Source organism: Nuphar pumila, chromosome 11, assembly GCF_984573655.1.
Source record: "Nuphar pumila chromosome 11, dmNupPumi1.hap1.1, whole genome shotgun sequence".
NCBI lineage: Eukaryota > Viridiplantae > Streptophyta > Magnoliopsida > Nymphaeales > Nymphaeaceae > Nuphar > Nuphar pumila.
The window spans coordinates 12,204,425-12,227,577 of record NC_143259.1 but is presented as its reverse complement, the minus strand read 5'-3'; the positions used below and the strand labels follow the sequence as shown (position 1 = coordinate 12,227,577).

General features: G+C 39.3%; 1 protein-coding gene across 1 annotated transcript; it reads left to right on the top strand.

The window, feature by feature from the left end:
- The first annotated feature begins 536 nt into the window (after positions 1–536).
- LOC149821982 (uncharacterized) lies at positions 537–2,064 on the top strand. The gene is made up of 2 exons (XM_089980664.1): positions 537–1,628; positions 1,726–2,064. The coding sequence occupies exons 1-2, from the start codon at positions 663–665 to the stop codon at positions 1,828–1,830; spliced, it is 1,071 nt and encodes a 356-aa protein (XP_089836790.1). The 5' UTR covers positions 537–662; the 3' UTR covers positions 1,831–2,064.
- Positions 2,065–23,153: the final 21,089 nt, after the last annotated feature.

The window sequence follows — 23,153 nt, the reverse complement described above, 5'->3', positions numbered from 1 at the left end:
ATTGTAATAATCTATCTAGAGATCTAGCTAGGTTGGGTGTTTCAGATGAGGTAAACTGGAAGGACAAACGATCTGAGTTGTTTCTGGTCCTAATGGCTTGATATTCTTGTTCTTTCACTGGTGAGGGTCTGCCTAACCCCAGCTTGTATCTGGAGAGAAAAAAATGTTGTAATTGGGAATGCTATTTTGTTATAGATGGATTAGGAACTTAGTTATTAGTTGCAGGTAAATAAATTATCAATTCCTTTTTTAGTTCTGATACTGAGTACCCGTTATAGTTTAACATATTATTGGTGAATTTTTACTTTGCACTGGATGCATTTCTTCCTCATGGTTTACACATATTGAAATTGATTGAAACTAAAAATAATACTGACCAGTTATTATCTTCTAATCTATCATACTATGCCTATAATTTTTGCTGTGTTGGTTCAGTTTTGTATTTAAACTTGGCTAGAAAATGGACTTTGGGTTGGGCCCTCTTTCTCATCCGCTTTTTTTGTGTTTTTATTTTATAACCTTAGAGGTCAAGACATGATTGCTTTCTTGGACTAAAGAAAATTTTCAAATTCTAGTGGACAATATTCTATTGTAATCTGCTAGATTGTGTACATGCATGCACCCACACTTCTGTGCACGCGTATACATGCATATGCATATGCATGTGCATTTCTGTCTGGTATTTGAGTGTTTTTTTTTCTCTAACATATACAGATGGAGAATTGAAGAAACTGAGTTTGATGGAAGTAGCAAAGTTGATTGAAACTTCTGACATAACTGGAGCAACAGTACTGTGTCTTGAAGGGAAGTTGATGGATCAGATGGAGTGGCTGCCAATCTCTTTAGGGAAGTTGTCCAACCTTGTTACTCTAAGTTTAGGAGACAACAAAATAATGGCTCTTCCCACCACAATTAGTGGCCTCAAATCCTTGAAGAAATTAGATGTTCATTCAAACCAACTGATAAACCTGCCTAATTTTTTTGGAGAACTATCCAATCTAAGTGATCTTGACTTACATGGGAATCGCATGAGATCTTTACCAATCACATTTGGAAACCTTTCAAGCTTAACAAATCTTGATCTGAATACAAATAGGTTTTCTGCACTGCCAGAGACTCTTGGAAACCTAACCAGTCTGAGAAAACTGAATATAGAAGACAATGCAATTGAAGAACTCCCTCATGCAATTGGGTCCTGTTCTTCCCTTGTTGAGCTTAGATCCAATTGCAATAAACTAAAATCACTTCCAGAAACAGTAGGGAATCTCAATTCTTTGGAGATTCTGACTGTACGTTATAATAGGATCGAGAGGTTGCCAGAAACAATTGCATCTCTTGCAAAACTGAAGGAACTAGACATCAGTTTTAACAGTCTTAAATTGTTACCTGATAGTTTGTGCCTCGTCACCAGTCTCATCAAGTTAAATATAGGGAAGAATTTTGCAGAGTTGAAGTCATTGCCAGGGTCAATTGGTAATCTTGGGTTGCTTGAGGAATTAGATGTCAGCAATAACCAGATTAGAGTTTTACCAGACTCTTTTGGGATGCTGTTAAATCTAAGAGTGCTTCATGTTGATGAAACTCCACTAGAGTTGCTGCCTAGAGAGAGTGCAAACCTGGGAGCACAGGTTCTGTATGTTGTGGTTCATTTCAATCATATGTTTCCTCATAGGCTTTGTTCACTAGTAGTCTGATCCTATCTATTATTATATTTCTGTTATTCAGGAAATTGTACAGTACATGGCTGAGCATGCTGCACAGAAAGATAGGAAGTCCAGGCTGGATAATGGAAATTGTTTCTGCTTTTGGTTTCTCTCATTTTTCCTGTGATGACAAACTGAAGCATGAGAATGAGTGGTTCTTGATATAAGTTGCCTTGGCATTGTAAGTTGTACCTGTATTGCTATATTTCATATTTTGTAAATATTCATTGATTTGTTGGTTTTTGACGCTGGTAAAGGCAATTGTAAAAAGCAGGTCAGTTGTATTATATGGTTCTTTGTTTTGTATAGTGCCATGTAACCAATGGTTTTAACATAAAAAGAAATGATATCTTTGTTATTTTCATTTGTGCCTTGTGTGTTACAGATAAGAATGAAGTTGTGACTTTTGATTCTCTTGCGACTGGTGTTTACTCCGTCATCCTACTTTATTAATTTATTTGACATAGCAAATTTGAATGCAACAGCTAGGACACAGTAACAGTGTTGCAAATTTCCTTGCGAAAATTTCAGCCTTTCTTTTTCTTTTTGCAATAATTAAATGGTATTGTTTCTGTAGTACCACCAACCTCCCACTGGCACCCAGGTGCTCTTTCTCATGCACTTCAAAACATAACCTTTGGCATTAACACCTTGATGTCCCACTTGGGCTCACAAAAGTCTATGGTTTTAGATTGCATATGCTTTGCTAGTTCCAGCTTGAAGATTTTCCATAACCAATCGATAGTACATTCAAGGCAAGTCGACATGACGATCTACGTGAATGTCACCCAGAATTTATGTTTTTTGACTTATTGAAAAGGAAAACTCTGAGTTGGGTGTGTTATTTCAAAATGTTAGATTGATTAAAGCTGACAAAATTAAATTTATAAGATGAAATCTCATGGACATGTGCTTCAAACTATGTGATGTTAATGTTTGGTTGTTAGTTATTTAGTGAAATTATGCCAATTCCCAAAATAGGTAGCTTAATATCCAGACTGTCACTTGGAAGAGTGCTAGTTATTTAGGAGACTGTTGACTACATCTTACTTTCTGATCTTGTTTATTGCTGCAAGGCCTATGCTATCTGAAATAACCAGAGTATGGCATGTGAAGATTTTGCTGTTGTGGAGCAAATGCTGCTCATTTAATTTTGTGAACATTCTTCAAAATTCTGATATATGTAGATTTGAAGGTTAAATCTTAGTATAACTTGGTCATCAATTCATTCCATTATCTGAAAGCTATTCTAACATCTATTTTAGTTGAAGGGTGCTGGGCCAGGACACTGTCATAATGCATTTAATGGCCGACCCTGGCTTGTGTTTGTTGGCACTTACGTAGTTCCTGAATTTGATTTCGGGGTGTGGATGGCTTGCTTCAGGAGGGATGTACATTCCTCAACCTCTACCATATGGTAAAGACCCTGGGTTTTGTCCTTTCACCTCCTGGTGTTGCCAACTGTCCAGATGATCTGCTCTATCACCATCCCTGTTATCAAATAACCACCACCACTTTAACTTTACACTAGGGGTCCACTAAGTGGTTCATTGGATTCTCTTGTGAGACTCATACTTTGAATCTAATATTTAGATCCACTACTGAATCCAACATCTTCCACTTGGCCATAGGAGCGAACTAACATATTATATCACATTTGGTGCATCATGTATTATATATTATGAAACTGCACCAAGTGACCTTGCAGAATTCTATGGATTATATATGTTTTCCTCACATGCTATGAGTTATTTTTTCACGTCAACGTGTTTTATTATCAAATTAATCATGATTCTTTCTCACATATAATATGAGTTTACATGACATTATAAGGTTTTACATACACTGGTTGATTTTTTTTTTCATGATATATATCTATCATGAGGATATTCATAAATTAGGTTGATTTTTCATCATCCTTTTATGCACTCATTCCCCATAACTATATAGGTTTCACATCATTATAAAAAATTTCAATCATAACCCTTAATGTGTGAGAACATGTGCAAAATATATTTTTGGTTTCACTTTCATTACATCCTTAACTATGCAGTATATAGCTTCAAAGCAAACAAATATGTATCACAATGATGAATTATTTTGCACATATATAATAATGAGAGTTTCTGTCACGGGCCTATTTTCTTCAATGGGCCAGCGTGGCGCGATGTTCCTTTCCACCGCCGTAAGCTTACTTGTCAGCTCGCTTGCCGATCGCGAAAGCTTGTAATCAGAGTGCAAGAGAGAATAGAGGGAGAGAAATTGCAATCACAAGAAGCAATCACAACGAGGGTGAACAAAAGAAAGCTCAACGCATTTACTTCATTTACAATTTTTCCTACAGGCGATTACAGTTCAAGTATACGGGCTGCCCCTTCGGGGTATTGATTCACCTGAATCGGGCAGCTTACATCAGACTTAACAAAAGCAAAACAGACTCTAAGCGCAACTGTACACTGTAAGTCGCAAGGGAACATGCTCCCCCCTTCAAATCATGCGTCGTCCTCGACGCCATCTGTTTCGTGGTAAGCTCTGACTTCAGCCGGGTAGTGGCTGTTCATTCGAAATGCAGGCTCCCACGTTGGTTCCGTTGTTTTCTCCCACTGCACCAAGTATTTCTTTGCTTGCCCCAAGTAGTTGACCTTGTGGCGAAGGATCTGACTGAGGTGCTTCTCGGCCTGTTGTGCTGCCGGGGCCCTCTGCATGATGGGAGCGCGTTGTGGCACACTGCGTTCCGGGTCTCCATCATCTGGATGGAACTGCTTGAGGTTGCACACGTGGAACATCGGGTGCACCTTGAAGTCTGGGGGCAACTCCAGCTTGTATGTCAGCTTACCCACCTTCTTTGTGATGGTGAAGGGTCCCTTATACTTTCTGAGTAGCCCGCGGTGCTGCCCGCAGAAGATGCCTGTGCGACCAGGATATAGTTTCACCAACACTTGGTCCCCAACTTAGAACCCTGCGGGCCGACGGTGTTTGTCCGCCCACTTCTTTATTCTCTTTGCCGCTTTGTGTAAGAATGCCTTCGCCAACTCATTCTGCTCATGTCAGTCGCGAACAAACTAATAGGCGAAGGATGACCTTCCCTTTTCTTGTGCGGCAAGAGTGTGTGGGGTCAGTGGTTGCTGCCTCGTGGCTATCTCAAACGGACTGTGGCCTGAAGACTCGCTCTCTGCAGATTATAACAAAACTGTATCACATCAAGGAGCTTCACCCAATTTTTCTGATTGGCACTAACAAAGTGCCTAAGGTACTGTTCCAGTATCTCGTTGATGCGCTCTGTCTGCCCATCTGTCTGCGGATGGAAGCTTGTTGAAAACAACAGATCAAAGCCAAGTAGCCAAAATACTTCACGCCAGAACTTGCCCGTGAAACGAGCATCGCGATCACTCACAATGCTCTTTGGTATGCCCCAATGCTTCACCACATGCTTTACGAACAACTCTGCAGTCTTTTCCGCAGGACACTCCTTGGAAGCTGGGATGAAGGTGGCATACTTTGAGAAACGATCCACCACAACCAAAATAGAACTGAGGCCCTCTACCTTTGGCAGACTAACAATAAAGTCCATAGAGATGCTATCCCAAGGACATTCTGGAATTGATAGAGGCTCGAGGAGACCGGCAGCCTTCTAGTTTGTCTCCTTATCTTGCTGGCAGATGAGGCATGTTCGCACATACCCCTCAACATCGTCCCTCATCTGCGGCCAATAGTAGTCGCGCTCAAGGAGTGCTAAGGTCCGCTTCTGACCAGGATGGTCGGCCCATAGTGTATCATGGCACTCCTTAAGCAATTCTCGGCGGAGGCTTCCCCACCGTGGTACGAAGATGCGTCCCCCTTTTGTTACGAGGAGGCCATCCTGTAGCCAAAATCGTTGAGTCTTCCCTGCCTGCGCCAGAGAAACAAGGTGTTGTGCGATCGGATCCTGCTAGCAATGCGCCCTCCAAGTGCACTTCAGAAAGCTTCGCACGCACAGTCGCCAGTTCAGCCCTACGGCTCAAGGCATCCGCCACAACATTGGTCTTTCTAACCTTGTACTCCAAGGCAAAGTCAAACTCTGCCAAAAACATCTGCCATCGAGCTTGTTTAGGTGTTAACTTCTTCTGCGTCTGAAAATAGCTTGTGGCCACATTGTCCGTCTTGACGGCGAACTCAACACCCAAAAGGTAGTGCCGCCAGGTCCTGAGGCAGTACACAATGGCGGTCATCTCACGTTCATGCACCGTGTAACGCCTCTCTGCATCTTTCATCTTGCGACTCTCATATACGATCGGATGACCATCTTGCATAATAACTTCGCCAATGGCAAAGTCTGAGGCATCTGTGTGGACTTCAAAGGGTCTCGAATGATCAGACAGTCGCAACACTGGCTCTCTCACTAAGGCTTTCTTCAAGCCATCGAAGGCATCTTGGCACGCTCCTGTCTAGAGCCATACCTAATTCTTCTTTAGCAAATCTGTGAGGGGCGCAACAATGAGGGAATAACCTTCGATGAAACGCTGATAATAGTTTGCCAAGCCAAGGAATGACCACAATTCTGGCACTTTGCTTGGCGGAACCCATTTCTGGATGACCCTTATCTTCTGCTCGTCCATACGCAGCACCCCACGCCCCACAATGTGGCCAAGGAAGTTGATCTTCTCCTGCCTGAAGAGACACTTCTCTCATTTGACATAAAGGTCATTCTCCTTCAGCACCTGAAACACTGTTCGCAAGTGTCCGACATGTTCCTCCATGTTGCTGCTGTAAATCACGATATCATCCAGGTAGACTACCACAAACTTGTCTAAGTAAAGGTAGAAGATCTGGTTCATTAAAGTCGTGAACGTGGCTAGAGCATTTGTCAGCCCGAATGACATTACTAGAAATTCGTAAGCACCATAGCGGGTGACACAAGTTGTTTTTGGCTCATCACCTTCAGCAATCCTCACCTGCCAGTAACCCGATCGTAGATCTAGCTTGGAAAAGATACGGGCACTGCCTAGCTGATCGAATAAGTCTGCTATCAATGACAATGGGTACTTGTTCTTCACCGTGACCTTGTTCAAAGCATGGTAATCCACACATAACCGTTTAGAGCCATCATGTTTCATCTAGAAAAGGACTGGGGCACCAAATGAGGCTTTTGATGGACGAACAATGTCTGCGTCCAACATCTCATCTAGCTGCCTACGCAGCTCCTTCAGCTCAGCTGGCCCCATACGGTATGGAACCATTGCAGGAGGCTTCGCTCCCAGGGTCAACTCAATCTTGTGGTCGACCTCACGTCTTGGCGGAAGACGCTTTGGCAATTCCGGAGGCATCACTCTCCGAAACTCCTCCAATAGTGGGGCTAGGGTCGGCGGCACTGCTGCTTCTACCTTCCCTTCTTCTGCGTGCACCACAACTAAGAATGTTTGTTCCCTATGCTTGACACTCTTCTTCAGTTGCATTGCTGATAACACTGAAGATTTGCCTTTCTGCGTAAGGCACTGCACTGTGTGGGACAGGTCTGACCTCATGATCGTCAGCATGTTAAACTTTGGCAGCATCATAACATTCTGCCTTCGTAGAAACTCCATACCCAGAATCACCTTGAAATCGTCCAGGGGCACTACAGAGAAGTTGGCTTTGCCGACCCAACTCCCCACTTGAGTAGCCACATCTCTTGCTTCACCAAGGATGGGCTTGGCCTCAGAGTTTACTGTTTTGATAGTCCTCTGCTTTGGCCCAGTTTTCAAGCTCAACTGCTCTGCCTCTTTCCGCGAGACAAAGTTGTGTGTGGCCCCGGAGTCTATCATTGCTGAAGTAGACTTTTCATTCATAATGACTTCTACGTACATAAGTTCCTTACTGACCTGTATGTTCTTAGTTGCGCAACTTCTAGCTGCGTTAATCAATCGCATGACCCCCATCCTTAGTTGTATGGTCTCAGTGTCACTGCATTCAGTATCGCTGCATTCTTCTTGTGCAACATTGACTTGCTCGTCGTCCTTTACAAAGCGCTTTGGGCACTGCCTGGCGATATGTCTATCGCCACAGAACCAACATGTCACAACCGCACCCTTGTTGTTGTTGTTATACTTTGTGAAGTTCTGTTTCTTTTCGGATCGATGGCGTGTCGACGCCTCACTTTTATCGTTGCGCTGCTCATCCTTCTTGCCTCCGTGGTCAGGCTTCTTCCCAACTTTGGTTGATGGGGTGAAAGGTTTGCGCTGAGTGTCAACTAAGCGCTCGGTCGCCACATATGCATCTTTCAAAATACGGGGGTTGCTCCTTTCCACTTCAGACTGTGCCCATGGTTGAAGTCCCGCAATGAACCAGTTGAGAATGTCGTCTTCTGGCATGTTAGGTATCTCCAGCATAAACTTCTGGAACGTTCTGACATAGTCTTGCAACGAACCAGTGTGTTTGAGTTCACGAAGCATTCGGTAAGCCTGCCTCTACGCATTTCTTGGCATAAAGTAGTTGCGCAACTCTATTTTGAAGTCATCAAAGGTGTCTATCACACATTGACCCATCTCCATGTCATTGTGCTTCCGCCTCCACCAAGCAATAGCATCTCCATCAAGTAAGGTCGCTGCAGCCTTAACCCTCAGATCTTCGAGGGTCACATTCTGGATATCCAAGTAGTCTTCTACTTGGAACAAGAAGTTCTCAATGGCCTTGCTGTCACGAGAACCATTGAATTTTGCGGGTCTTGGCACATCAATCTTTGATGGTCTTTCACTATTTTTGCCATTTAGAGTCACCGTCCGCTGCAACGTACGGTTCTTCAATCGAAGCTCCCCTACTTCAGTCTGTAAATCGGTCACTGTAGCCGTCAACGAAGTGACCTGCCCCATTAGTAAGTTTACCTGCTCTTGCAGGCTCGCCACCACATCATTCAATCCATTGAATGATTCACATGCGCGTGAAATCGTTTCCTCATGCGAAGTCACCTCTTCTACCAGCTTGTTAACAGTTGCAGCCAACTCTTCTTGGCCCCGAGGTGAACCCATCTCCTCAGCTTCGGCAACTGCCTTGCCTTTGGTGTTGCACAAGTTTTGATAAGGCGTCACAATGTCTTGCTCACAAATCACAACCTGTCGGCGTGTCTGTCGACACCGACTCCGGAGTCCCTTCCCCAGCACGAGAACGGGCTCTGGTACCACTTGTCACGGGCCTATTTTCTTCAATGGGTCAGCACGGCACGACGGTCCTTCCCACCGTCGCAAGCCTACTTGTCAGCTTGCTTGCCGATCGCGGAAGCTTGTAATCAGAGTGCAAGAGAGCAAGAGAGAATAGAGAGAGAAAAATTGCAATCACAAGAAGCAATCACAATGAGGGTGAACAAAAGAAAGCTCAACGCATTTACTTCATTCACAATTTTGTCCGCAGGCGATTACAGTTCAAGTATACGGGCTGCCCCTTCGGGGTATTGATTCACCTGAACCGGGCAGCTTACATCAGACTCAACAAAAGCAAAACAGACTCTAAGCGCAACTGTACACTGTAAGTTGCAAGGGAACAGTTTCACTTTCTTAGATAATTATGGGGTTCATATTACTCTTCCATGACCATGATATAGGACATCATCTTGTCCTAATAAACTTACACAAATTTCTCATGCACATTAGTAGAGGATTATGAATTTTTAGCATCATATGGATTTCTCATGCACATTAGTAGAGGATTTGTTGGGGCGTTCCCTACTGAGCGACGCGATGTACTCTATAGGCCCGAAGGCAGTGATAAATTGGCAAGGGTTGCTAGGTCGTCGCCCGGAAGCGACGCGTCACACCGACGCCCGGGTGTGGTGTCAAATAGGCAAGGGTTCCCTCACTTTGTTGGACGGGTGGGGGTAAAGAAGTTAGTCCAAGACCATAAAATTAGGTTAGCCACTTGGAACATAGGGTCTTTAACTGGTAAGTTGGTAGAGTTAGTAGATGTTATGTGTAGGAGAAAAATTGATATTTTATGTCTACAAGAGACCAAATGGGTAGGTGAGAAAGCAAAAGTGATAGAACCTTGGGGATATAAGATTTGGTATACAGGAATAAATAGGAATAGGAATGGAGTAGGGATTGTTATGAGTCGTGAGTTTATAAATAATGTAGTTGAGGTCCGTAGGAAGGGTGATAGGATTTTACTTATTAAATTAGTATTAGGTACGGATATCATTAATATTATTAGTGTTTATGCACCTCAAGTAGGTGTAGATGATTCCACTAAGCATCAATTTTGGGAAGATTTAGATGGAATAGTACAAGGGATATCTTATGGAGAAAGGCTTTTCATCGGCGGTGACCTTAATGGGCATGTAGGCATTAGTAGGGATGGATTTGAGAGTATCCATGGAGGCTATGGTATAGGAGAAAGAAACGATAGTGGAGAAAGGATTTTAGATTTTGGTTTGTCCTATGATATGATCTTAGCAAACACTTGGTTTAGGAAGAGGGAGTCTCACCTAGTAATATTTAAAAGTGGGGTTAATACAAGTCAGATAGATTTTTTCCTACTTAGAAAGAGAGATAGGGGTTGTTGCATCGATTGTAAGGTTATACCGGGAGAAAGTGTAGCTACACAACATAGATTCTTAATTTTAGATCTTAGATTTAGACAATGCCGCAAAAGGGATAGACATAGGATAGATCCTAGAATTAAGTGGTGGGCACTGAAAGGAGCTAAACAATGAATGTTTGTAGAGCGGGTAGTTAAGGAAGTTGATTGGTGTCTCGAGGAGGATTCAGAATCTATGTGGAATAAGATAGCGGGTGGCATGAGAAAGGTGGCTAAGGAGGTATTGGGTGAGTCTAAAGGCGGTGCATCGCTATGTAAGGATACATCGTGGTGGAACAAGGATGTCAAATTAGCTATTAAGGTTAAAAGAGAGTGTTATAGAAATCTAAGTAAAAGTCGTGATAATGAGAATTTGGAGAAGTATATGATAGCAAAGAGGGAAGCTAAAAAAGTAGTTCGGAACGCTAGGGATAAGGTATATAAGGAGGTTTATGACAAGTTGGATACCAAAGAGGGTGAGAAGGATATTTATAGGATTGCAAAAATGAGAGATAGGAAATCGAGGGATCTGGGTATGGTTAGATGTATCAAAGATGAAACACAAAGGGTTTTAGTCAAAGATGAGGAGATTAAGGAGAGATGGAAAGATTATTTTGATAAGCTATTTAATGAAAGTCATGCTCAGGATCTTGGAGACTTTTTCATTCATTTTCATGAGATGAATCGTGACTTCATGCGCAAGATTCAAAAGAAAGAAATTGCAGAGGCTTTGAAGAAAATGAAATCAAGAAGGGCAGTTGGCCCCGATGGTATACCTATCGAGGCTTGGAAATGCTTGGGAGAGAAAGGTTTAGAATGGTTGACAAATCTTTTTAACAAGATTTGGCGGACAAATAAGATGCCTAATGAGTGGAGGAAGAGTACTTTGGTGCCTCTATATAAGAATAAGGGTGATATACAAGATTGCACAAACTATCATGGTATAAAACTCATGAGTCATACTATGAAACTTTGAGAGAGGGTGATTGAGTCTAGGTTGAGGAAGGTTGTCATGATATCGGAGAATCAATTTGGTTTTATGCCTGGAAGATCTACTATGGAAGCTATACATCTTCTTAGACAACTTATTGAGAGAAATAGAGAGAGGAACAAAGATTTGCATATGGTTTTTATTTATTTGGAGAAGGCTTACGATAGAGTACCTAGGGACGTTCTCTGGTGGACAATGATGAAGAAAGGTGTTTCTCTCAAGTACATTAGTATAATTAAAGATATGTACCAAGGAGTAGTAACCCATGTCCGCACTTGTGGAGGGGTGACAACCAATTTTCCTATAACGGTTGGGTTACATCAAGGATCTGCTTTAAGCTCTTTCCTATTTGCTATAGTGATGGATGAGCTTACGAGATCAATTCAAGAAAATGTGTCGTGGTGTATGTTGTTTGCTGATGATATTGTTTTGATTGATGAGTCTAGAGCTGGGGTTAATGCTAAGTTAGAATTTTGGAGACAGACATTGGAAGCAAGAAGTTTTAAGTTGAGTAAGAGTAAGACAGAATACATGGAATGTCGATTTAGTAAGCAACGAAATAGAGATGAGAGTCTAGTGAAGCTTGGTGAGCAAGAAATACCGGTGGATGATTCTTTCAAATATTTGGGATCTATCATTCAAAAGTGTGGAGAAATTGATGGAGATGTAAATCATAGGATAAAGGTTGGGTTGATGAAATGGAAGAGTGCAACTGGAGTGTTGTGCGATCGTAGAATGCCATTGCGGTTGAAGGGAAAGTTTTATAGGACGACTATTAGGCCCGCTTTACTATATGGTACAAAATGTTGGGCTGCCAAGAGACATCATATTCAAAAAATGAGTGTAGTTGAGATGCGTATGCTGAGATGGATGTGTGGAAATACAATAAAAGATAAGATTCGGAACGAGAAGATACGTAAGAAGGTAGGCGTTGCACCCAGTGAAAATAAGATGAGAGAGAATCGTTTACGGTGGTTTGGACATATTCGACGAAGGCCTAATGATGCTCCAGTTAGAAGGATGGAGAAATGAGAAAATATATTAGTTAAAAGAGGTCGGGGTAGGCCTAGGAAGACATGGATGGAGGTGATAGGAAAGGATATGAATGCTTTGAACCTCATCGAGGACATGACATTGGATAGAAATGAATGGAAGAGAAGGATTCATGTGGAAGACCCAGAATGATTTTCTTTGTTGGTTCATATCGCCGACCCCAATTGTTTTGGGATGAAGGCGTAGTTGTTGTTGTTGTTGTTGTATATGGATTTATAAAAATTTAGCATCATATAAGAATTCATAAAAAATGATTTGTCAAACATGACTTATGCTCCTACTTTTCAAAAATTCACCATAGACAATACTTATATTATCCATGTGCATCATCATCATATGCAACATGTTAAAACACTTATCCGATTAACCACTACCTGATTATTTTTTTATCAATATATCTAGATTCAAATAGTCAAATATTATTACAAAAATTAATATGATCATGTTGCGTATCATGCATAAAGCATCTAAAGCATGAAAAACAAACCATTCATTCATGCATTCAAACAAGCATTCATGCTAAATATCTACATACATGTGCAAGTTATAATTCAGCTCACTTTTCTATGCATTTCAATGCCACATTTTTCTTGCAACTTGTGCAAGGAAAAAAATCTCCTTGCATGGTAAGTAGAGGTGGTTAACTTCTATTAACCACATGAGTTTTAGGTAAGGCCATCATGACTACCAATCCTCCTGATACATCCTTTTTAGGATGAATGCATGATCCTTTATGAATGCATGATCCTTTTATGGTCGTTCATGGGCTGTAATAGTTAATTCAATACCAATTGTTCATATTGCTCACCAGCAGTAGGTTCTTTGTCATATTGCTCATGTATGTATACTTAAAATCAACACTAGTGGACCCTTATTTAGACTCAAATTAAAAATGAATTCAATCACATTGCATGCAATTTACATCTATAAACTTCAAGCTTATTTAAATAATTCTTAAAATATGGCAAATGCTCTCACTTTTCATTATGAAAAGTATAAGCATGCTTTTTATTAAACATGCAATCAGAGTTATTTATTCTTACATTCTCAAAATGAATCGCAACCTGATCATATCACCTATGGATCTATGTATCTAGATCCAATCGTTATGTTTTGTTATCTAAAATCATAAACGATAGTCATATATTAAGCATATAAAACATGTCAAAAAACTAATCCAAGGAGCATATAAATCATAATTCAACTCACATTTCATGTATATAATGAGAAACTTGAAAATATTTCTTTCCAAACATTCATATTTTAGAGTCGTGCTTTAATTTTACAAAGTGGATCACTATATCAATATATCAACATTGAATCTATATATATCTGAACACATTGTTACAAGCTATACAATATTCAAAATATGCAAAAAAAATCATGCAATCATGTTTTCAAGCAATTAGCTTTAGAAGCATTTCAAGTAGAAAGAACATTGCTTCCACTTTTATAATAGTTTATATGATTCAAAGGAACATTTTAAAATTTAATCATGTCATACACTTTCAAGTATAAAACTAAGGCTTTTTAGATTCATAATGTTTCAAATGAAGTAACACTAGGAGCTCAACATGCATTAGTGTCATTTTAATTTTAAAGTTTTGATGTTTAGTCAAATTTTGACTTATACACTGGATCTTTTCGTGAATTAAATCTGAATGGGATAATCAAGATCCACAAAAGAAAAATCAAGATAATCAATGTTTGGTCTTAAACAAGAAAATGAATCACTTGAGTCCTAACTTGATATAGTTCTTAAATTAATGAACTATGTTCCATTTCAATATATGTTTCATCAAGTTGTTGAAATAAACTTGGATCTTAGTTTTTATTTTGGATCTACTTCATCAATATCTACTTATTTAATCACATCATGTTCATGAATAAGACAATTTCAAGAGCTATCTAATATAGGACTATACATATAACATATTTCTACATGTATATCAGTGAGAGTATGAATTTATGATCATATTTATCAATTATCATGCTCTTATGACCAACTCAATAAAAAAATGTATCACTACACAAATTCTCAATGGTAAAAAATATGCACAATGAAACATAATCAACCTTGTGCAACACATGTATCATTAAACATTCATAGAGCATGATAAAACATGACTTATAGCAATACTGTGTATTATCATACCCTTAATAAGAACTTTTACGTAAAGTTCAAACAATGTATTACACATGCATTAACATGTATGAAATTTAAAGTAAACACCAAGTTATGGTCAGTATTCATCTAAGTCCTATCATAGATCTATATATAAATTCATTTTATTTAGGATAAAAATTCAACTCTAGCAATAATTAAATTCACAATAAACCATAAACTTTATAGCCACATTATTGATATTCTCTCACTTGCCTAGGTGTATCCATTTACTCTCACTTTAAGGCAAGTCTCAAAATTTAAATATTGAAAACATGTGTAATCATCCTCTATTCAAATAATGCTGCTTTAGTAAAATAAATAATGTGCACATGTAGCACCCCATTATCATTTCTTGAACAAGCAATTTCAAGAGCTATTTATCATGAAACTAACCATATAACATGCTGATACAGGTATATAAATACCAAATTTTAAAATAAGCATAGCAAATTGGGATGAAAATCACAAAAATAATGTGCAATTTAACCTCAAAGGATATGCAATTTGGGCTAATGGATATAATTCATATTTATAAGAATTTTATATCTATAAAAATAAATAAATCCATGCACTTCATGGGCACTATACCCATATCATCCCACTTAAGGCAAGTTTCATTATACAATCTAAATAAATTTAAAATATATGCATCATTTTCTTTCCTATTTCATAGATTCAACATTCAAGATCCTTATAATAGAAATAATATTCAAATTTTTTTAATGCCAGTTAAGATAAAACAATAATCATGCTAAGACACATAATTTTGTATAATATCTCATGCAAATATCTTTTTCTATCATTTTATAATGATTTGGATGCTCTAACAGTCTTTCTGTAAAATCTAGAAAGTCACAAGCACTAAACACTAAACTGAAATGTTTAAACAACAATTCTGTAAATATAACATGCTGTTACCATTAAACTATAAATATTATAATCATTATGTACTCCGCAATCAAAAGTGAAATGCCAATCTTTTTTCTGAAATTTTCAAAAAATTGTAACAACTTTTCTGTAAATAAGAAATTAAAAGTTTAATCAACAATTTATATTTCACTTCTCCTCCAACAGTAAATATCAACATCAATTGCACAAGCTGCAAATATCTAAAACTGAAATTGTTTTCTGAAAATTATCAGAAAGTTAACAAGTTTCTTGTAATTTCAGAAACTAGGATAACTTCTGTAAAATTTAATATTTCTGGCAGCCTCTTTGTAAAATTGATAAGTTCTGATGCACCTTATTTAATATTGAGTAGAATAAGCCATTTTTCTGAATTTCTTCAAGAATCAAAGCATTAATATGCAATTATCCAGCATTTAACCCTCATTTTTTAATTTCACAAAAATGCAAACATCTCTATATGATTTTTGTTTTTACCCTTCTTTTGAATTTCATAAAAAAGCTGTTAATATGCAATTTACCAACATTTTAAACCATCATTTTGAATTTCATAAAATTGTGGCCACCTTTACGTGATATTCTTTGTTTTAACCCTGTTTTCATCGACTTGGGGTTACTTCTGAAGGGAAGGGGAAAAGAAAAGAGGCGGCGCCAGGGAAGCCGACCCACCACAGGCCGGCCTCTCCCGGTCGGCAGCGAAGCCGACGAGAAGAGCCACGACCGGAGAGGTCCTCTGCTGGCGATGCTGCTCCTCGCCGGACCCCTTCCGGCGACGCAGCACACCAGGTGGTTCCGTCGGAACGCACCGACCCTCCTTCGCGAGACATAAGAAGAGGGAGGTAGCCCTGCAACTTCCGACACCGTGTTCGGCAGAGCTGCAGTAGTCACCTGCAGCAACCGGGGGTCCGACGAAGAAATCTCCGGTGACACCACTCCAAGAGGTATCCGGTGCTGCCGACCAACACAGAAAGAAATGAAAAGGAGGATGGCGAAAGAGGCGATGCAGAAGAGAAGAGGAAACTCTGATCCCTCAGGCGACACCAAAGCCGCTCAGCCACCCCCGCGGCGGTCACCCAAAAAAACAAAAAAAATAAAACCCCTCTTTTTTTTTCGTTTTATTCTCTATCTGAGTTTAGGTTTATCCTCTGATAGTTTTTTTATCTCTCCTTGATTTTCTGTCTTTTTATTCTTTCGGTGAACAATGATAAAGGGGAAAACAGAAAGAAAATCTCCCCCCTTCATCCCGAAAAAGAAAAAAACTGCAAATAGTGCTGCACAAATCAAGCACGAACTCAAACCGAAACAGATTACCGTAAATTCCCCTTTTATTTTATTTTATTTTTTATTCTATTATTATGCATGCAGTTTTTTTTTAAAAAAAAAACGAATCCCTTTTCCCCTTCTATTTTTTTATTATGCATGCAGTTACAGAAAATCACAAATCGCTCTTTATATATATTGTTGTTTTCTGTATTTATTAGTTTTGTCAAAAAGAAAACTGCATGTTCTGTTTCAATTTTTCATGCTTTCATGAATTTCACATCATACATACATATATCAGCATGCCAAAAAAAGAACAATCATTCTTGTACAAATATATCATGCTTTGACAAATTAAACTATTTTTTGCATGCGTGTATACAACATTACTTTGTGTCTTTCTGTGTATAATGCATATAAGACAGTGTTTACATAAATCAGTACATCCAACGGACAAAGGTTAAAGTGTAGGGTGGCGATTTACATGATTCAATGGTGCCAAGGTGTGCAATGATATTTGCATATATCAAAAGATTTCAATCTATGTGCACGCATACATTAGATGTCAATGAGAGTTGGAGTCACATGAACAAGTGTAATCTGTAAGCCAAACATGATATCCACATGCCTTTTAACTGATCTTATACATAACATGCACACCGCAAGTGTTGATATATGCATTCACAAATATGTGGGTCTAACATGATGTGCAGACAAGGATCTGCACATAGGTTTAAGAAACCACGCAGATTATGATAGATTGGTATGTCAAGCACGTTGGATCGATGTGGCTCTGATACCACTGTTGGCACTCAGGTAGTGCCTGAATCTGATTTGTGGTGTGGATGGCTTGCTTCATGAGAGCTGTGCATTCTTCAACCTTTACCATATACGGTAAAGACCCTGGGTTTTGCCACCTTATGATGTTGCCAGCTGCCCACATGATCCACTCTATTATCATCCTCACTATCCAATAACCACCACCACTTTACTTGCACACAAAGGTTCACTAGTCAAGTGGATTCTCTGGTGAGACTCATGTGGCCATACTTTGAATTCAATATTGGATCTATATTTAGGATCTAATACCTGGATCCAACATGTTAGGCGCCATCATCTAGAGGGATTTTGCTCCCAAAGAGGCTTTTGTGAACATTATTGATGTTTGTTAAGTGTTATCGCTATTAGCAAGTCACCATCCAAACATCAAAATCATAAGATTGGGAGCGTTGGAATTAAGTAATTAACCATAGCAGTTACATCTCATGCATATGCATTCATTGCTTGATAAGGCTTTGAAAAAAATGCCATTACCCAATAGCCTGTTCGTACTTTGGAGTTTTGGATAAACTTCTCAATTTTCATCCAATGAGTTCCATGAACAACTCTCTCTCTCTCTCTCTCTCTATATATATATATATATATATATATATATATATATATATATATATATATATATATATATATATATACCATACAGTGCTACATACTCTTGTTAATTTGCATGGATTTAGCCACCAAACGGTAAATCTAGCCATACAAATGTATTTAGTATGATTTATTTATTATTTTAAAAGGTTTTATCATGTTTAATACACCATAAGATTCTATTTTTAAGTTTGTGAAAATCAATGGCTCACAATCAATAAAAATAAGGACAGTTTAAAAATGGTATAAAACATCGTATCTCAGTCAACTGTAACACATGAAACTAATAAATAGAATATGTTAAAGATGATACAATGGTTATATTTTGCTTTTGGAGCTATGTAAATCAAGTGTAGTGGTACACTACTGCCAAAGAAGTGACCATATATATATATATATATATATATATATATATATATATAGAGAGAGAGAGAGAGAGAGAGAGAGAGAGAGAGAGGATCATCTGAAAATATAGGCTTTATAAAATCCTTTTTTTGGAAAATGATTTAAAAGGTAAAATATCATGATGTTTTCAAAAATAATTTTATAGTGATATTATTACGACAATATCTCAATAATATCAAGAAAATGTCACAATGAGTTTCAGTTACTCTTTTTATTTCTTTTCTATATCTTAAATATGTTTTTCTTCTTTCTCTTGTATTTTTTATTTATTTCTTCTTTTCTAAAAATATTTTTTTTTTACTTATTTATACTATTTCTATAATTTTAAAAATTTCTAAGTGTCGAGACTTTCCTGGTGTTTTCTAAGACTTATCAAGTATACTTATATTATCCTGTGATTTGCCTTATCGAGATATAGCCAAGGCCGACATTTGTGACTATTTTGAAAGTTCATTGGAGGAATATATAAGTAATGATAAGTGGTACCGAGTACATCTAATGCTTGTTATAGACCATTATTGGATCCAATAGTTGTGACAATGCAGAAAAAAGAACAAACATTGCATTTACTAATATGAAGCTTTTGAAACCCTTCACCTCACAAAAACATGGCAACTCTTACAACTGCAACATATATTTTTAGTCTAAATTAGCTTGGAAAAGATTCGACTGTTTATATTAGATAGGTGCACATATTTTTGTCAAAAGTATTCAAGTAAATTTTTGAAGACCAAAAAAGATCTTGTTTTATACTTTGACAATGCAAGATATTTCACAGTTGCCTCCTATCAAAAATTTACTAGAATGACCTCAGTACAATAATTAATGCATGAAATGCTGTGGTATATTTAGGGTTTATCAGGACTAAGAATGTGTTGTTAAGGTCCACATGAAGCCGTGGGCTATATATATATATATATATATATATATATATATATATATATATATATATATATATATATATATATATATATATATATACACACTGATAGGAGTGTTTGGACAATTTTAATTTGTTTTTTAATTTATTTTTTCTCTTTTCTTGAAATTTACCTTACAGATATGATTTACATGGTTTATTTAATAAGTATCACCTTTTACATCATCCAATTACCACATATGATCAGGTTTTTATAAGGCTTCAAATATCAATGGCTCAAATTTTTCATAAATTTCAAAGCTTGTAAAATTGTATTTTGTCATCCAAAACACATGATCCAACATCTGATTCCTAACAATTGAATCATGTTCAGCACATCTGTAGGGCCTGATTTACAAAACACAGGTTGATACATTGAAAATCAGCATTGTCCATACCGTATTCAATCATATTATGGACAAAATATGGTGTTATCATATTTGAGTAAAAATGGAATTGTTGAATTAAGTGGCAATGGACTTGCTTGGTGCTACTTGTTACCTGTGTCCTACACCCATAGGACTAGAAACGGGCTTGTTTATGACATGATCCATGCCAACAAGACTAGGCCTGGATCCGATTTCTATGTCCACTGGGTGCATTGGGACCATCAAGACTTTTAGGACCCACTGACAGATGCAGATCTAAGGAGATCTTGTATCATCCAAATCCAATCCGATCCACAGATGAATAACCCTTAGGTTGTGCAAGGTCTGAATCTTGGCTCATGCCCTACGCAACAAGACAAGACCTACAATTGACTTAGAGGATGTGACCTACATTTCAATCCGGCCTGGTGGTTCGGATAGTCTTATGAGGCTGAGTTGCTTGGATCCATGTCTTAATTGAACCAAGACCTGACCTTGAAATTTAGTCCTCATGAGTTTACTAAAGGCCTCTAAAGCTCTGATTCAACTGGATAAGTTTTACAGGCCAACATGATTGGTTCACATCCGGTCCTGTAAAGTTTGTCGTAGTTCAAGGTCTAGTCACCTTGCGTTCAATCACTAGTTACAAGGCTAAGGCGCGCGGTTCACATCTGTTGTTGGGCACCACAGCTGGCAGGATGTACCCCAAAGAAGATGGCGGGTGCTCGGGTGCAGCGGCACATTTTTAGTACGCAATGTGATTGCACCTGATCCGCCCTCGATCTGTAATATGTTTGATAAGAAATTCTTTCTTTGTATGCATATTATTTTTTTGATATTTACTAAAAAATAATTTTATCATGAAAATTTTCAAAAGTTGCACAAGCATAACGTGTCCCTAGTCTTTTTGGTCATGCCCCCATGTGAGTGTTTTAAAAGTGCTCACCAACACTAGGGTGTCAACTGGTCGGGTTCGATTCGCACCCAAGTAGAACAAGACTTGGACCAGATTTTTTGGGTATGATATTGGGTCTAGACTCGAGTCTAATCATGTTCATTATAAGAAAAAACATACCCAGACTCAATAAGAATTACAGGAACCAAACCCGGTAAAACCATATTTTTTATCATTTTTATATTAACAAATTTGGGTCTTAATCAAAACTCGAGTTGGGTCCGGGTCTGGTATAAAATTTCACCCGGGTCTATGTATTAATTGAACCTTTGGATCCAAAGCCGGATCTTTATCGAGTTTTATTATTTATCACCATATCCGGACCCTATAGGGTTTGGTTCAGGTCGGGTCAGGGTAAACCAGGCCCGTTAACTCCCCTAACAAAAAAGCGTTGAACTTTAAAAACATTTTGTTTCTTAATTATATACACAATAATTTGTTTTGATATATTTTGAAAAAAATTAATTTATCATGAAAATTTTCAAAACTACACAAGAATAGCGTGATCCTTTTCTTTCTTTTTAGTCATCGCATGTGAGAATTTTTGGTAAGTGCTTACCTATCGCCTTGCCCTTTAACAACATTTTCTTTCTTTGTATGCACTTGATTTTTTATATATATTTTCTAAAAAGATTAATTTATCATGAATTTTTTCTGCTCAAATAATCTAAATGTCAACATTTATAACTATGCGCTGAGACCCTTTGATTGAGATAGTAAAGCTGTGGCTCAACTTGATCCAACCATACTGCTGGACCCATGTCCATTGTCTGATATATGATTTTTTTATGATGACGAACCCTCGCTGCTGAAGTTAGGGATGGCAGTGGGGCGGGGCGGGGCGGGAGACAAGGTCTCCACCCCCACCCCGCCTCAAGATTTTATCCTCCACCCCCGCCTTCATCCCCGTTTCATGTCCTCCATCCCTGGTTCAAACAGGGATGAGGCTGGGAGGGGCGGGGATCGGGGATGAGGCGGGGAAAACTGCACGTCCATCCCCGTTTCATACCCTTCATCCCCGGTCCAAACGGGGCGAGGCGGGGCCCCGCTTTCCCCCTGTCCACTGCCATCCCTAGCTGAAGTGAGGAAAACCCTGGGTGGGACTCCATGACCACCCTGCCTTACATGGCTCGCCTTTGAAAACTAGGGGCGTACCCGTGTAGTGGGGTTTGATCCGGTGCCTTCATCTCGGCACCGTCACACCGGCGTGTCTGATATATGATTTGAACCTACTTTTATGCAAATATTCATGGTGCAGCCTTCAATAGGCTTTTATTCCACACGCTCAAACACATCCACAGAGTGGTCAAGTTGTCACAATGATTCGTGTCAATTTGACACGATGCGGGTTTGACTTGTAAGTTTGAGAATTTTTTAAAAGTGAAACATGTGGACAAGAAATTTTTTACTTTTAATCAATAAGAACTATTTTTTGGATATTTTAATATTTAAAATTGTATTTTTATTGAAATTATATCAAAAAATTAAATATTAAAATATAAGTCATACGTGTTGATGTCTGTATTGATGTGTCCATGTGCATCCAGTCGTGTCACCATGGACGTTTATCCAAAATGACGTCACTACAAGAAAATTGTTAATTAGCGACGGAAATTAGCGACGGATTTTTCCCGTCGCTACTTAGCGACAGATTAGCTAGAGATAGAATCTGTCGCTAATTTGCGACGGATTAGCGAGGAAACGACTTTTATCGCTAATCTGTCGCTACTTAGCGACGGATTAGCGACTGCATGTTTTTGTCGCTACTTTTGATTACAAGAACACCATTTTAGCGACGGATTTAGAGAGGGAACTCTGTCGTCGCTACTCCGTCGCTAATTAGCGACGGAGTAGCGACAGAATATATTCCGTCGCTTTTTTGGTATTTGGGTTTCGCGACGGCTTCGCGACGGAATTTTTCCGTCGCTAAGCCGTCGCTAAATGTCGCGTAAATCCCTAATCCCATCCCTCTTTCTCTTTTCCCTGTTTCGCTGTACTGCACCCTCCCGCCGCCCGTCGGCCCTCGCCACCGTCCGGCCACCGCCGCTCGCCAGCCGCCGCTCCCCGTCCACCGCTCGCCAGCCGGCGCTCGCCAGCTGCCGCTCCCCGTCAACCTCCCGCCACCGTCCGGCGAAGCGCAGGTTCTTCTTCTTCTTCTTCTTCTTCTTCTTCTTCTTCTTCTTCTTCTTCTTCTTCTTCTTCTTCTTCTTCTTCTTCTAAACGCAGGGGGTACGCCCCTTCCCTGCCGGAAACGGAGGGGGTTTAACCCCCTGCCGTGCTTTCCGGCAGGGGGGGTCGACCCCCTGCGTTTTCGGCAAGGGGGGTCGACCCCCTGTCGGAAAGGCATGGGGGGTCGACCCCCTGCCGGAAACGCATGGGGGGTCGACCCCCTGCCGGAAACGCATGGGGGGTCGACCCCCCTGCCGTAAAGGCACGGCAGGGGGTCAACCCCCCATGCCGGAACTGCCTTTCCGGCAG